The sequence below is a fragment of the Phyllostomus discolor genome, chromosome 11, assembly GCF_004126475.2.
Source record: "Phyllostomus discolor isolate MPI-MPIP mPhyDis1 chromosome 11, mPhyDis1.pri.v3, whole genome shotgun sequence".
NCBI lineage: Eukaryota > Metazoa > Chordata > Mammalia > Chiroptera > Phyllostomidae > Phyllostomus > Phyllostomus discolor.
In genome coordinates this window covers 4543482-4559905 of record NC_040913.2, presented here as the reverse complement: position 1 = coordinate 4559905, position 16424 = coordinate 4543482, and the positions used below count along the sequence as shown (strand labels likewise).

Below are 16424 nucleotides of genomic sequence, written 5' to 3'. Positions count from 1 at the left end.
CATCTTTGTTATAGTCCACAATTCTGGGGACCAGCACGAGATGTTCCAGGACCTTAAATTTTCATGTTATTGCACACAAGATTGTCCATTATAATCAGGAAGGAGTTTCTTAAAGGGTGTACATTCTCCGGGGTGATCATAATGTTTACCTTTTCTCTTTTCTCCACTCAAAACATTTACTAAATGGAAAAGGAAATGTCACCAAGAAGGTCAATTTTTTTGTTGTTTGCCATTTTTCTTACACACGCTTTCAGGCTGCCATTTCCTTTGCTGGGCAAGCGCCTTGCACAAATGAAATGCACAATAAATGTTTCCTGAAGTGGAAAGAAACTTGGTTACCTTTGGCGAAAATAAAAAACTACTGAGACAGGTTATCACAGGCTTACAGCCAAACAGAAAACTGCCAGAGGTAATGACCAAATTGTACTTTTGATTGGTTTGCTTTATTATTATTAGTTATTACTATTCTTATTTCTGTCTCCCCCAATACTTCGCAACCTGCAGTCTATTTCAAATCCTTCTAAGAATCTACTTCATGAGTTAAATATTTACATACAGAGAAAAGCAGATACACTGTAATCTTTAGAAAACAAGTCATTTCACATATTAGGGGCTGGAGCCAGTTGTACGTAATCAAAGGCTGTAACTGTAAAAAATGTGACGGTCGCACTTTAAAGCTCAGATGATGCAGCTGTGTCAGCTCCCGGCTCACCTCGAGCCCAGCCGAGCCCCAGCTGCAGCACGTCCCGGCCGCACACCGTCACCGGCTGTCTGACAGCAAGGACTTCGGCAGGAAAACATTTGAGGTGTGAAACGTGTAATGTTGATGGCAAATGTTTCAGAATACCAGGAATGAGGCTACTGAAAAGCAAAGGAAATCTAAAACAAGAAAAGGGAAGAAGGCATATTTATTAAAAATAAAAAGAGTAGACAGTCTCTGATAACAAACAAAACCATTTAGATTCCAAATGCATTCAGTACACGTTCTAACAACGCACATATATTAAAAAAAACAAAGATCCATTAAGTAACTTTCTCAGATGTTCCACGAGGAAAAAAGTCTCCTGGCTCCCTCCTACAGAGCACTGCCCGCACACCCGGCGCAGGGCCAGCGCCCCGTGTCCTGTGCGGTGCGGTGGTGCACAGTGTACTTGCGTGTGCGTGTGCGCGTGCCGTGGACACAGTGCCTGAGCCACGCTGCAGCTGCTTCAGGAAGGGTCCAGAACACGCCAGTGGCTCCTTTTCAGAAAAATCTCCGTCGACTGGAAGCGCAGTGACAACCGCTTCCCCAAACTTCAGTTTTAACAAAACGCACCAAACTACTGACTCTAGATGCTTTCACGCTATTTTTCACGAGCACTAAGTACTGTGTAAAGTCTTCGTTCTGCCAAACTGACGCCTTCAAGCGTCAGAGCGCCCCCCACTGCAGCTGCGTGGCCCACGAGCGCGCTCCGCCGCAGGCCCAGGAACGCTCGCGAAGCCAGCCCTCCGGGAGAGAAGGCGCACCGCGCGCAGGCGCAGGCCGAGCGCGCCCAGCCCCGACTCAGGACACGCACAGCTCCGGCTCGCCCGGCGGCGCCAGCTTGCCGTCCTCCGCCTTGTCGGGCCCCGGCGCGCGGCAGGCGCTCCTCCGCTTGAACAGCCGCAGGCTCAGCCGCAGCAGCTCGCTGTCCACCGCCGGCGCGCCCGTGTACGCCTGCTTCGCCGTGCCCTGCGGGAGACCGAGAGCGCATTGAAAGAGGGACGTGATAGGCGGGCAGGGAGAAGGACGGGCTGACTTCTAACAAAAGCGTAGCAGTTATATGAAAAATTAATTTGAGGTGGATATTAGCTATTCTGGATATTTAAAAGTAAATTAGGAAATGTTTTCAGACTCGAAGAATCACAGAAAAGAAAGCAATCTTGCTTAATGGAGGAACCTTCTCGACCAGTTCTGACTTCATTCCTAATGAGAAAAGGCCCTGCGCCCTCTACGGCCAACAGTCCGACTCCTCCAACCTGCCGAAACACTCCCCTTGGGTGGAGCACCCGCTGATGCGGCCCCACCCCCACACGGGTTGTCCTCCACACGGATTCTCGGACGGGCGGCAGCGAGCCCCGCGGGCTCTGGCCGGGCGCCATCGCTCCCTGCAGCGCGGGCTCCGGGACGGCCGCCCCTCCCTGCGCGACAGCGCGTCTCTGCCACTGGAACTGAACGCGGGCCGGCAGGGCTGCGGTCAGCGTCCCCAAGTTTTGCTGCCCGCTCTCTGAGCGCCCGTGCAATGAAGAGGTGAGGTCCGCCCGTCCCCAGGTCCCGCCTTTTCGGTCATTGCTAGCTAGGGTCCTCACAGGAACAGGGTGGTGCCCTGACCACCTCTAATTTTAAAAAATATTTCATACATTGGGATTCAGGAAAACTAACTTTTCATGTCCACAGTGGTTCCTTGGTACCTGCCGTTAACTCGCTCCGGAACCCGTGACAAGCGCCCGAAGCAGTGGGCCCCAGCAAGCGCCGGGTGTGTAGATGCTTTTCCTCGTCCAAGTGCACGGAGCCCTGACGCCGGCCAGTCCCGAGGCACGACTGTGGTTCTGAGGGTTTCCCGCGTGCGCAGGTTCACTAACCACAGGCACAGTCAGGGTGCAGCGTCCCCGCACCGAGAAAACCGTCCCTCCACGCCCCCTGCAGTTGCACCCTCCTGACCCCTGACCCCCGCCCCCCGCCCGCTGACCACACCATCCCAAGTGCCATGGCTTTAGGGTAAATCTCAAAATCAGGCAGTGGGGGCCTTCGGCTTTATTCACTTTTTGCTCATCTTTAAAAAAAAAATTATGTTGGCTACCCATGCCCACCAATGACCACCCCACCCAAATAAAAGTCCCAGTTCTTAACCTCAAAGGCCTGAGAGGTTTTCAGTTTCTCATGATCAGCTAGCTCTCTTCTGAACCGGGACTAACTGTGCCCCTCTGGCACGCAGCTCCCTGTCCTCTTCCCAAGGAAACGCTCGAGTGCAATCACCTGCGTTTGTTTCCCTCTCTTTTCAACAACTCGATTTCCACAAATATCCTCACCACATTCTGGGGACTATTTTTCCTTAAGCTTCAATTTAAATAAAGTTCTAGTTGGTTTATGACCTAAAGAAACTTTTCACAATAAAATAAATATTTTACAGAAAGAGTATTTTAAACTTTATACATCAACTTTTGAATAACAAATTGTTATTCAACACCAATAAAATGTTCAAGTATAAAATGAAAAGTATTATAAATTATAGTAGAATTCCTTCTTACATGTGTAAAAAACTGGAAAACCAAACTCAACAAAGACACAGACGAGACCACGACCTCACCTTAGAGCAGTCGAATGGAAGCTATGCCGTTCACACAACGTCAACAAACACTTTTTTCTGCATCTGTTCCAAGGGAACAACAGTACCTTCTCGTTCTTGACCAGCTGCTTTCGGATGGCCGAGTCCCGCCGGAAGCACAAGGCCTTACAGCACGGCCCCAGGTCACTGAGGAGACTCGCCCTTTCTTCTTTCCGTAGCAGTGCGGCCATGTTGAGGGCCCCCAGCTCGTGTTCAAAGAGACTGTCTGCGTCTTTAAAAAGAAAAAAGCATTAAGTTTTCCTAAAATATAAACATGTCATCAACTGCTTAGATGAATATGCCACAAAGTCTACAACGCTGATGAAAATTATGTTATATAAAAGGCAATCTATTCTCCGCTAGTCTGAAACAAAAATAAACATTCTGGTAGCCACTTTAAGATATAAGACATGCAGACCTGGGGGAGAGAGTCTGGACACTGATCACTAACTATGGGAAGAAAAGTTCAAGTTAAGGATCAGTGAAGTCAAATTCAGAATATTGCATCCCACCCATTACTACTTAAAATTCCAGATTTCAGGACTTTACTGTTGCAAGATTCAAGTGTAATAATGTGACTGCAGACGGGGACCTCCAAAATCAGTCAGGAAAGCGACTAGGTGTGGGTCAGACAATCTGCACACTCCATCCTAGACTTGGTCACTACAAAACTCTGGACAGCGTATGAAATTAAAATCGCTTAGTTCTGAGGCATAACACCGAGGGAGGGAAAGGTGCTTCAAACTTTAAAAAAAACCCAAAAACTGTTGAATCAGGGCAAAATTAATAAAGGGGCATTCAATAAATTTAACTGTCTCTATTTTTCGTATTACATGGTGGGAGACTCTCTAGACAGACCGTCTGTCCAGAGCACCCAGTCATGTGATATAGACATGGGTGTGCATGTGCACACGTGTGTGTGTGTTTATATCCCTGACCGGGGGCTCAGTCCGTTGGAGAGCTGCCCCGAACCCCAAAAGGCTACGGTCCGATCCCCAGTCAGGGTGTGTACAGGAGCGACTAGTCCGTGCTTCTCTTTCACGCTCATGCTTCTCTCCCTCTAAAAACCCGACGCACATATCGTTGGGTGAGGCCTGAAAGCACAGATCCAACACTGGGCGTGCTGCGTGAGGACAGGGCAGGGCCCTGCGCCCAGGCATCTCGGCAGTGGCAGCACATGGCACCCATCGCAGCAGGACACGGTCACCTTTGGGTTTCTCCAGAAGCCTCTGGCACGTCTCTCTGACTCTGGAAAAGAGTTCGGGACCCGCCAGCTTCTTAGAAACCCCGACTCGCAGCATCACGGCCCCAGGCGTGAACTTGAGCAGCGCGGCCCCCGGCTCTCGCGGCTCCTTCGGGTGCTTGGGCATGAGCCCGGACCAGTCCACGTCAATCACGTCCAGTGGGTCTGCAAGAGAGAGAGCAGGAGCCTCTTACACCGGGCCGCGGCATGCTCGTTATCGACAGGGAACTGCGAAGCACGGGAAACCACTAGATAACGACTACTTTAAACCAGAAAGTCCGTACTCTTCAGATGAAATCTTCTCTATAAACGCCGACACTTAGAACCTAAGGACCTTTACATATAAAACAATCCTTCTCGCCAGAAGAAGACAGGCAAGCACACAGAAACCCAAGCAAACCGATTCCTGTAAATAACTCCTGCAATTGCTTCAGCGATCCAATGAAAACAGTCCACTGCTTCACTAAGAATAATAGGTCTGATGTTTGAAACTTGGTATCAGAACCCCTTCACGGGTTAAATCTGGGAATCCCATTTGCATGTGTGTGCATGCAAACACACACATTTACTTTCTAAAAACAGTTCACTACGAAATTATCTATGGGACAACTGCTCTTATTAATACTGAGAACAAATCATCCACCCACTGACAAGGAACAGTTGAGGAAATTAACCAAATAGTGTTCTCTTTAGAAACACGCGATAGCCAACGATACAGATAACAATGACACATACCCTCTGTATTAGTAGAAAAATATTGTGAAATATAAGAGCAAATTAGGTAAAAATAAAATGTAATATTCTGTATACTCAAAGATCCTCATGTGATTTTAAAAAAAACAAAACCCCAAACTCATCATTAACCACCAGACTAACTGGGGAGCCGGACACAGCCAGCAGAGGCCGCTCCGGCACAACGCACCGCAGGTGGAATCATCACTGAGTTCAGAACACTGATACAAAGAGGTGCACGACTAGTGGTGGAACAATTTCAACTGCCGCCAGTTTCTGAAAACAGTCATTTCAAAGGCTGGTTTGTGGGTCTCGCTGTGCAGCTCTGCGCCAGACACCCCCATCCGGAACACTGCCGGGCGGTCAGTATCGGTCAGACCCCACGTTATCTAAAACGTGAACCTTAAACCCCGGAAAGGACATCTTACAACTCTGCTATTTTAAATGAGGCCTTTCCCAATTCACAGGCAAAGTCTACTTACAAAAGAGCACAGCATTTTTAGTATTTTTATTGATGATCATTTTCATTATTGTTGGCCTTCCGACGTTAATTGAAACACAAAGGGAAAGTTCTAGCTGCCTTTCATTAATAACTGCTACAGCAGGAAAGGGGACCCTCACACCCTAGGCCCCCGGAGCCGCTGCACCCCACCGCCCCGCCCGCCTCACCCGGCATCTTCTCCTCCTCCTGCGGGTCCTCCCTCTTCTCGGCGTCGCCCGCCAGGATCTCGTCCAGCTCGTCGTCGCTGATGGGCTCGTAGCCTTCACCGGCACCGGAGCCGAGGGAGTGCATGTCGTCCAGCTTGGATTCGTCGTCCCCTGCTGGTCGGGAAGATTAATGTCCCGTCAAAGAGGGCACCGGAGGAAAGAACATGTAACTCAAGCCAAAGACACAGAGGCTGTGCACGCTAAAAACACTAGAAAAGCATCTTTTCACTAGAAAATGACATTTAAAATTAATTATTCAAAACACTTGATAATTCCAAAAAACTGGAAACTTCAATTGGTCAAATTTCATTTTCATGGCAAGAACACAGGAGGGAGGGACAGCTATATCAAAACAGGTTCTACGATTACAGTTAAACTAGGAGATATGGAAGCTGACACATTAACGTTATGTGGTGTTAATTTTTATACTAAAACTTCGAGTAAATCCAACCTACTAACTTCAAAATGATGCATTAATTTCCTTACCTAAACTCATTAATTTTTTAAAAACTTGCAAACTTATTCACACAATCTGTCTGAAACTTAAACTTCAGTGTATGGTATTTAGCTTCTATGAAGGACTCCACAGCACGAGGTAAAATGTAAATGCACCGTGAACTCTCCCTGCATCTCCCAGCTCAGCTTCCCTGTCCTGGTGCTATCCTTGGATTAATGAACACGGTTTTATAAAGAATGCTGTAATACAATTTTAACACATTTTTATTACTACCACTGGTGTATATTCTAGTTCCTTATTTCAAAATCCAACTTTTCTCAACCACCTAGTCTCCTGGGGAGTTAGTTGTGAACTTAAATTATCCTAAAATTAGAGTACTTTTAATATTTCTAGTCCTTAGTTATCAATACGCTTGACTGTGTTTACAACACTAGTGTTCAAGATGCAATAGCACACTTTATGACAAAAATTTGCAGCAAATATAGCAAGCTAGGAGACATTTCTAATCATTCTAATACTTTTCTAGTCCATTAAATTCTACAGTAATCTCCTCTACCCTCACCAATTCACTTACAAGGTAACGAATTTTAATAACTTCATTATACAAATATAAATCTAAACATAAACACAAATGATAGGATTTTTAATTTTTCAAGTTTATCCAACTCATCTTCCCATTTTAGGTGAATGGAATGCTTCATCTCACAGTAGGTAATTCACCTATAAATTTTTATGCTACGTTATCGATGACCACAGCCAATGAATGACTTAGAAAAATGGTCACAAGAGAACTATTACAATCGCTAGTTCAATTACAGTCAATTACACCCAAGGCTATACCTCCATCAGTACTATGGCTCACAAACAATGGTATTTAAACCCAAAAATGAGAGGAAAATGTAACTGAAGAATGTTGAGATAGAGTGTTTTGGTCAAGTAGAAAAAAACAAGTAACAGATGGCGCACCGGACATTTAGTCCGATGACCAAGAGATGTAAGTAAGGCTGTGTGTGTAAATGGAACAGAAGGGCCCAGTGCTCCAACATGGCACACAGAAAGAACAGTGAAACATTGCTGCTTGTACAGTGGGCACCCCAGAAGTTTCTTGGGCTTGGGGTCTTGACGAGGACAGATGACGCCAGAGCGACGGTGTAAACCCTGCTTCCAGGACGGACGGGGTGGCGGAGGCAGGGTCTCCAGGGTTCTCGGGGAGCCGTGACCACTGGCACCCAGGCTGTGCCTTGGCCATACCCCACCAAAGGGTAAAGCGAGGGCCCGTGTGCACAGGCAGAACACGTCCCCACGGACGAGGCGTCCGCTGCGCCCTGGCCACGGAGCGAAGACCCAGAGGTGAGGCACCGCGGCCCCTGCCAATGGAGCACAGGACAGCGGCGAGGGAACCAGTGACTGCACGACCGGAACAAGGCACGGGGTGCCATCCGTGCCGGATGCACCCACGGAGTGCCAGGTCAGTTTTAAAGAGCGAGGGCCTTCAGCACAGAAGGCTTCTTAGGAGAAACAGTCCACGAACAGGGACTTGCAGTTTGAGTAAAAAAGAGGAGACGAAAGGAAAGTCCACGAGACGATGGAAAAGCAGGGGCAACGGGGGCTGAAGCGTGCGGCCGTTCAGAGCAGACGGGCCGAGTCGGCGGTGGACCGAGTCAGAGACGGCGGGGCGAGGACAGAGGGCTGCGCAGGCTGCGGCGGACGCTGGAGGGCGCCGAGCGAACGGGCTGCTGTGGGGGGCGCAGGGCCCCGCATTCCAGGCTCAGGCGTGCACACTGCACTCCACGGTGGGTCTATTACCAACCAAATGTGCAGGGTTCGGGGGGGGGGGGGGGGGGGGGGGGTGCTGCTGTGCACGTACTTGTTCTAGGGCGCCCTAGAAAGTGCGAACCCTGGGGAGCTTTCTGAATGGCTCTCTGAACCAAGAAATCACCTCAACTTTTACAGTTTTTCTACTTTTTATCATCTATAAGTGCTGCATCTAAGGAATCTTTTATTTCGTTTAGGCCTATCCGAACCAAGTCTGCCCTGATAGTATTAACGAGGGGAACACATGTTAAAAATATGACATGACTTTGCCTTTTAAAATCTGCTTCCCTAAAACACAACGGAGCTGCGTGTGTGTGTGTGTGTGTGTGTGTGTGTGTATATGTATCAGTAGAGTACCTCTTAAAAGAAGACCCCATGAAATCGGAACAGGCAGGGGCAGTAAAGCGGCCGGGGAGGCACGACTCACCCTCCATGCTCTCCGTCCGCTCGGCCTTGCTGACGTCCTCGAACCCCTGCACGGGCGCCAGATCCCTGTCCGGGCGCTCCTTCTCCAGGGCGCCCGCATCTCGGAAGGGGCCCTCCAGGTCTCGCTCGTGCTCGGGCTCCAGTTTTGCTTCGCTGCGTTTCACAGACTCCATCTGGGAGGAGCTTTCGAAAGTCCTCTCCCTGTCCCTGTCCCTGTCCACGGAGTCGCACAGGAGCCTCTCTCTCTCCCTGTCCAAATCCCTCCTCTTGTCCCGCTCGCGCTCACGCAGCCGGTCCCGGTCCCGGCCCCGTGGCCAGTCCTTGTCGAGGTCTCGGTCCCACTCCCTCGGCCGGGCCTCCCTCCGCTCCCGCTCCCGGTCGTGCTCGTGCCGGTCGCGCTCCTGCAGCCGCTCCCTGCTGTCGAAGGAGCCGGACCGCGAGTGCACCTGCCGGTCCGACTCGGGAGAGCTCCTGCGCGAACTGTGGCTCCTGGAATCCCGGCGATCTACAATGCACACACCATGTACACAGAGTCGATGTGTAAAACAGAAATAAAATGCTTCACTTTAGGCCCCTTTAAAGCTTACAATTTATCTTTTTCTGCATTTATTCCCACTTATCCAAAGAACTCAGTGGAGGAAAAACTGATCTCCCAAAGTGCTGAAACGTCTACACGAGTCCCGGCCGGCCTGTTCGGTCGGTCGGAGCGCCACACCGCACACCACAAGGCCGCAGGTCTGACCCCGGCCGGGGTGCGGCGTGCGGGAGGCAGCCACTCCGTGTCTCTCCCTCACACCAGTATTCCCCTCTCTCCGCCTCCCTCTGTCCTCAAGTGATGATTTTAATAAAACAATAATAAAAATATATAAAATATGTTTCAGAACATATTTTAAAATACATGTTTCCTTGTCCACTTCTACTTCAACCACAAAATATCCTCAAGAAAGAAGTATGCAAAATGGTTAAGCATTAACAGAACCAACCACCTCTTTATCAGATCCCTTCCTATCCCCCTACTTTATGTTCTGTGGTCGGAAGAGAACCAACTGGCTGCTGGGAGAGCAGAAAGGGTAAAATTTTAGGCATCACAAAGGAGTTGAATACATAAGCTCTTCCACCAAGACATACTACTAAAACCTCGATATTAAGCTAACATTCTGGAAAGATGGTTAAACTTCTATTAAGTTCTTTGAAGTTTATGGCGGGGAACAAAGCAACCGATCGAGCATGTACTTTGAGGTGGCAGTTTGCACACCATGCGCTCACGCGGGGAGCACAGGCCAGACTACACCCCACCTCACTACCTGAGGACGTGCTCCGACTGGGCTCGCCGCGCTTCAGCTGGTCGATCCTGGACTTCCTCTCCCCTGCGACTTCGAAGCCCTTTGTCTTCTCCCTGTCCCTGGAGCCGCTGTGCAGGACCCTCCTCCGACCACTCTGGTCGTCCCCGCTCCGATGGGCCGACTCGTTGGACGGGGAGCGCAGCCGCCCGGACGTGTGGCTGCGGTTGCTCCGGTTGCTGCCGAGGCTGCTGCTCCTCTTCTGGTCCAGCGGCTTGCGATGGGGCGCGTCGTCCGCGGCCGAGTGCGGGGCCTCCCCCCTCTCCGCCCGCGCCTTGTGGCACTTTCGGTGTGAGTCCTCCCCGGCACTGGCGGGGGCGGCCGGAGCGGACGCGGCGGCAGAGGCGCTGACGGCGGCGGTGGCCGAGGCGAGAGCAGCGGGTGCCGTGGCAGCTGCGGCCGTGGGAGGAGGAGGAGGAGGGAGGGACGACGGGGACGGCGTCCTGCCGGGGGTGACAGCCGTGGCAGCACGCTCGGCCTCGGGGACCTCGGCGCGGTCAGGCACGTCCTCGTCAGACCAGTCGCTGAACGCCGTGTCCTCCCTCCGGTGGGCGTCCTCCACGGGCGCCTCCTTGTCCCCGGAGAGGCCCACCAGCCCCTGCTTGGCCGTCAGGGGGGGCGTCCGCGGGCCCCGCTTCTTCTTGCTCTGCTGGGCCGCCTCGTCGTCGGAGACGTCGGACTCGCCCCGGGGGCGCTTGTGCCTCTTCTCCACGCTCCTCTTCTTCAGCCCCTTCCTGGGCGAGAACACCTGCCCGTCCTCGGACGCCGTCTCGGCGCCGCCGCCCCTCTCCGCGCCTGCGTCCTCCTCCTTCTTCTTCTTCACGGGCTTCTTCTGGACCCTCACCCTCCGCCTGCTCTCGTCGTGCGCCCCGTCGGACGCGTCGAGGTCCTCGGACGGGCGGTGCCCCACCAGGTCCTGGGCCCGGAGCCTGGCGCTCTCCGAGAGCTCCACCTGCTCCCTCTGCTTGTCTGCAGGGGGGGCCTTCTCTTTGGGCTCCGGCTCCTCGTAGCGCCTGGAGCTCTCTTTCCTCTCGGGCTTGCGGTCCTCCTCCTTCCACCTGCCCTGCCTGTCTTCCGGGAAGTGCGACGGGCTGAGAGAGTGACACTCCTGAGGCCGCACCACCTGGCTCAAGAGCCTGTGTCTCTCGTCTGCACAAAGGGAGAAAAGCAATCACACTGTCACCAGGCCAACACACTTGCGTGTTGCGTGTAAGTAATAATAAACCCATCGTTCACCGCTTCACCGTGGACAGGAGGAGGTGACGGTGCCGTTGGGATTTCCAGCACACCCCTCAGCCACACAGAAGTCACTCCGAGGCCGCAGAGCGGGAAAGGCTGCACCCCTGCCCCATCACCCCCCCCCCCGTCAGAGAAGGGCCTCACGACTGCAAACGCATGTGCACACGCACACACGCACACACACACACAACAGACCCCGCTCACTTCTGTCGTCCCCGCTGTTGTAGGGGTCGCTGTCGGGAGAGTGCTCGCGCCGGCGCTTCGGGGATGGCCGAGGGCTCGGGCTCCCCTCGTTTCTGTAGCGCTTCCTACGGTGGGCAGACAAGGGTGACCCGTCAATTCCAGCGGGCGAGAGAGAGGGGCTTCCTGACTGCGTTCTCCTATCACTCCTTCGCTGTAACTAGAATATATAGCCGTAGGCCTGCAGTATCACGCGAAGGGCGTTCAGCATCTTGGGTAACATTCCTCACGTGTCAAGACTACAGCTGTGGACTCAGAACACACAGCAACCCGCCTCCCTGCCATCACGCACGTGGAATCGCCCAACCAAACATCACTAGACACGAAGGCGCAAGGCGGAAACGGGCAGCAGAGGGCTCAGTGTGCGCACGAACTCTCTGCTGAAACCGACTCGTTGACCTTACACTCTCATGCCTCACGTCGGGCAGTCACGTGAGTCAGAAAGAGTTGTTCGCGTTACAGCCAGGCCACTTACGGCGCAGCCTTAGGTGAGCTCTGTGAGGTCACTGAGGTCTGCTCTTCTCAACCGAGAATGGGGGAGAATGAGGGTCCGCACCACACAGTTGTAACGAGGAATAAACTAGTTATGTCATAAGCCAGGCTCGTTGTGTAAAAATTAGTTCCTCTTCTCTCTTTAAACTAAACCGCTTGTTTGGTGACGAATAATTCGTATGTTGATTACGTTTGTTCTTCAGTGGAACTTTAAGAAGGCGATGATTTACATCTCTCGGCACCTAGGTCACTCTGGTGTTTTCCTGTAGGTCCTCAAATGCCGGCCACCTGCTTCTGAACGAACACCGTGTGTGGTAGGTACCACGGCCAACGTGGGGGACGCGCCACAGCGCAGTCACCGCCCTGACGGCTGCTTGTGCAGACGAGCGGCAGGGGGAGCGGGAGGCGGGCTCCGGCGCAGCAGAGCGACTCGCACGCCCCAGCGTGTGCGTGTGCCAGGCGGCGCCCGCAGCGCCGCCCACCTTCAGGCACCACCACACCTTCCTGTCCCCGTCCCCGCAGTCTGGGCTGGCGTGGAGCTTCGCTCGCTGGGACAGGGGGCCGTGGCAAAGGGACGGTGTGTGAGTTCAGAGTCAGAACTCAGGGAGCCTCGCAGCCTCTGCTTCTGCCTGCCCGGTGTGTTTCCAGCATCGCACGTGAAAGCAGCTTAGACTCCTGGCAGGGAGAGGGCGTGTGAAGCACGAATGAGCTGCCCTAGCCTGCAGCCTACAGCCAGCAGCCGCCGCCACACCTGTGAGTGAGGGCCTCCGAGGCCCATCAGACCCAGCGGACCTACCGCACTGACCCCGCGGGATGCCAGCAGAAGGACTGCTCTGCCGAGCCCCGCCACAATTGCTGATCCTCGGAACCACGAACAAAAAACTGTTGTTTTAAACGACTAACTTCTAAAGTAATTTAGTAATCTGGTTTCCAGCAGGAGATAATAGATACACTAGAATAAGTGAGAATTTAAAACGCACAAAAAACCCCTTTAATTTCAAAGCAGTGCCCGTAGAAATAAAACTAAAGTCGAATAAATACTATCACAAGGCTGCAAACCTTCTATACTGGCAGAGGTTTAAAAAAAGCGCCAGATGACTCTGACTACAGAGATGACCTCACAGACGATGAAGACACCCAGGGTGCAACCTCACTGAAGTGGCCACTGTCACAGAGCTGACTGGCCACGCACCGCAGGACCTTATCAGTGCCCGGATTGTCCGGTCACCAAAAAAAAAAAAAAAAGTTTTTGCTATTATAAGCAGAGACCAGGAACATGGAGAAATACTAATGAGAGCTCAGGACCCGTACTAGTTAAGAGACAGGTTTCAGAATTCTCACGTGAGAGGAGCGCTGAAGGGCGCCCTGGAGGGGAGACAAATAACGTGCATCGTGGGCCTGCATGCGTGGAAGGTAGTATCTGGTCTTTATGCAAACATAAGACTCCCCTTTCAATAAAATGAGGGTGGACTACAGACTACCTTGGCTGCAGACCGAATGGAAGCAGCAGCCACCTCTGTGCTGCCGTCTGTCCGTAACCGCAACCCACAACAGTGACGATGAAAAACAGCCTGAAGCACAGTCTGTCTATAGCACGCGGTGAACGGGCCGGAGGCAGAGGCAAAGAAACTGAAGAGTGAATAAAACACGCCCGCGGTCTGCTTCAGCACACTTAAACACACCTTCCTCCCAGCTGGCGTGTCTCACAGAGCAGTCAGCTCCGGCAAGTTTGGTTTGGTGCCCGTAAAACCTCACACACGACCAATCAGAGTCCAGATCCTCCGGCCACAGTGACTGGCCAGGCCCCTGGTCTACTCCTCAAGGAGTGCCCGCCCCCCACAGAGGGCTGCTCAGCCCACCGGCTGGCCCAGCCACCATCTGGAGAAAACCCGGCTGAGCCCGGACTAGTGCGGGAGACAGGAGGGGAGGAACGGGAGAGCGTCACTCCTGGTGCTGTCTTTGCAGAGGTGCATACAACAGAACGCACAAAAGGTAACCCTAGACTCCCAGGACACCTGAGCAAATAGATTACTTCCAGTTTTTCTATAAAAGGGTGAAAATGCCCTCAGATGTATTATGGAATAATAACAACACATTTTCGTCCCCAATTACCTACTATACCCCACAGCCCAAGAGAGGACCCCTGTGGCGCCCCCCCCCACCCCAGTCACACAGTGGCTACAGACACTCCCCCAGCAGGGAGACACTGAGACACTGTGAGGGCTTCCACAGCCTGGGGGGGGGGGGGGGGGGGCGGGCGACCCCAGGCTCTCAGAACAGAGTCAGGAAGGAGTATCAGCAGTTGCATCGGCAGTATCTCTGGTAACTAGTCAACTCCGTGAACTAGTCATAAAGTGCATGCGATTCAAGTTCAATGAATCCATCCCTTTTATGTTGGTTTCCTGTTAAAAACACCTCCCTTTCTGTCGCAGCTGAAGCAAAAAGTAATTTAAATAAGAATGATTAATTACATTCCCTCCGCACATAAACAGGAGAATGAAAAAACTGTTACTTCCTGCAGACAACTAACAATGTTTGACCACCACGTGCACAGTGAGACACGAGGGTGCACTCGAGCCCAAGCACGCGGCACGCCCAAGCACACAGCACGCGGCACGCAGCGACACCGCCCGCACCCGCCCGCTGCCCCCCCGGCCACGCCTACTTGGCCTTCCTCTCCTCGTGGGCGTCGCGCAGGCTCCGGTCCTCGCGGGCGTCTTCTCGCTTGTCGCGGCGGTCCTCGCGGCCCTTGTCCTTCTCCTCCCAGTCCCTCTGGCGCTCCCGTTCTTTCTCCCTCTCCCTCTCCCTGGCTCGCTCCCGCTCGCGCTCGCGCTCCCTCTCCCGCTCTCGTTCCCGGTCCCGCTCTCGCTCCCGCTCCTCTCGCTCTCGCTCGCGCTCCTTCTCCCGCTCCCGCTCTCTCTCCCGCTCGCGGTCGTGGTCACGGTCCCGCTCCCGCTCGCGGTCCCTCTCCTTCTCCCTCTCCCGGTCCCTCTCCCGGTCCCGCTCCCGCTCCCGCGCCCGCTCCAGCTCTCTCTCCTTCTCCCGCTCGCGGTCCCGCTCCCGCTCGCGCTCCCTGTCACGCTCCCGCTCGCGCTCGCGCTCCCGGGCCCTGTCGTCTCTCCTCTCGTCCACTCTGTCCACTCTGTCCACTCTGTCTACTCTCCGCTCCTCTCTTCTTTCATCGCGCTCAAGCTCGTCACTCCTCCCCTGATGTCGGACTGGTGAGCTTGGTCTTGGATCTACAAGGAAAACCAAGTGTTGTCAATGGTTAATCTGACACATCGCGCGCTGGTAAGACAGTACGAGTTCATCTGTGCACAGGGTCACAGTGGCAATAAACATCAATCAGGTACTATCTCCATTTTTAATTTAATCATCCAAGTAATCACCCCTAGATGTTAAAACACGTTTTCTCCTTGGAGGTAATTTCCACTCGCCCCCTAACTGGCACGTTTTCTGCTCCCCGTCAGCCAGCCGCCCGCCCGCCTCCCGCTGATCCGCCTCTGATCGGCCTCGGCATGCTCCCTACCCTACCTCCAGCCCGAGCTCCAACCCACTCTCTGCCATCTCTACCCTTCACCTCTGATCTTCTCTGTCCCCCCAGCAGGACCTGAGAACACTGGTGGCAAAGGATAGGGGCAGCAGGAGGTGTAGAACATAGGAGCTGAAGGAAAAAAAAAATTTCCCTCGTAAGTCACACCTCTGTTTCAGGCAAAAATATATACACATCAAACTGCAGCTAGTATGTGAAGAAAATATAGTAGAACAAAACAGATATTTCTGCTGCAATATCAATTTATTATAAACTAAAATATTAAGGGTACTGACGCTTTGTAATCTCGAAATAATTAAATGCAAAAAGTGTTTCATATTAGTGATAGGTTTGATAATAACTACTAATAAGTGAAAAGTTTTCTTTAATCATAGAACTGATTACTCAGTTGGAGAGCTACTTTTCTTAGAATATTAACTGATAATCTCATCACATTATATATATAATTTTTTTTCAATTCACAAATCATGTAAACACAAAGAAAATCAATGCATGATGCCCAAATGCTCACTTGAGCAGGAAATTAGTCGGGGCTCAAAAAAAGTGTGAGAACATGGCATGACCTCTTCCACGGACCTGCAGAAACCAGGTCGCTGTGGCAGGGCCAAGGTCACCACAACGCTTATACTTTTAGATTATATAATGTTACCCGCTAGTTATAGAGGTCGTACTATCGTGTGGCCAACAGGTTCGCAAGTGGCACTAACTGATAAAGCAGAATAATTTTAGGATACTTCTAGGGATGGGTTCGATATATTAATTTGAATTTCCTTTCTTACCACAAATGAAAGAATTATCCATATTTACTCTTTAGAACAAAAGGTCACAAAATTTT

The 16424-nt window shown here is 52.1% G+C and overlaps 1 protein-coding gene across 2 annotated transcripts in view; it reads right to left on the bottom strand.

Annotated features, from left to right (window-relative positions):
• Positions 1-890: 890 nt before the first annotated feature.
• ZC3H13 (zinc finger CCCH-type containing 13) overlaps positions 891-16424 on the bottom strand; it is a 40885-nt gene continuing 25351 nt past the window's right edge. For both annotated transcript variants that reach the window (XM_036011211.1, XM_028526705.2), the window contains exons 12-19: positions 14702-15275; positions 11509-11612; positions 10030-11214; positions 8727-9230; positions 5989-6138; positions 4552-4752; positions 3413-3576; positions 891-1711 (exon numbers count right to left, since the gene is read on the bottom strand). In XM_036011211.1, coding sequence (XP_035867104.1) covers positions 1544-1711; positions 3413-3576; positions 4552-4752; positions 5989-6138; positions 8727-9230; positions 10030-11214; positions 11509-11612; positions 14702-15275 — 3050 coding nt within the window. In that variant the 3' untranslated portion in view covers positions 891-1543. The remainder of the gene's footprint in view (positions 1712-3412; positions 3577-4551; positions 4753-5988; positions 6139-8726; positions 9231-10029; positions 11215-11508; positions 11613-14701; positions 15276-16424) is intronic.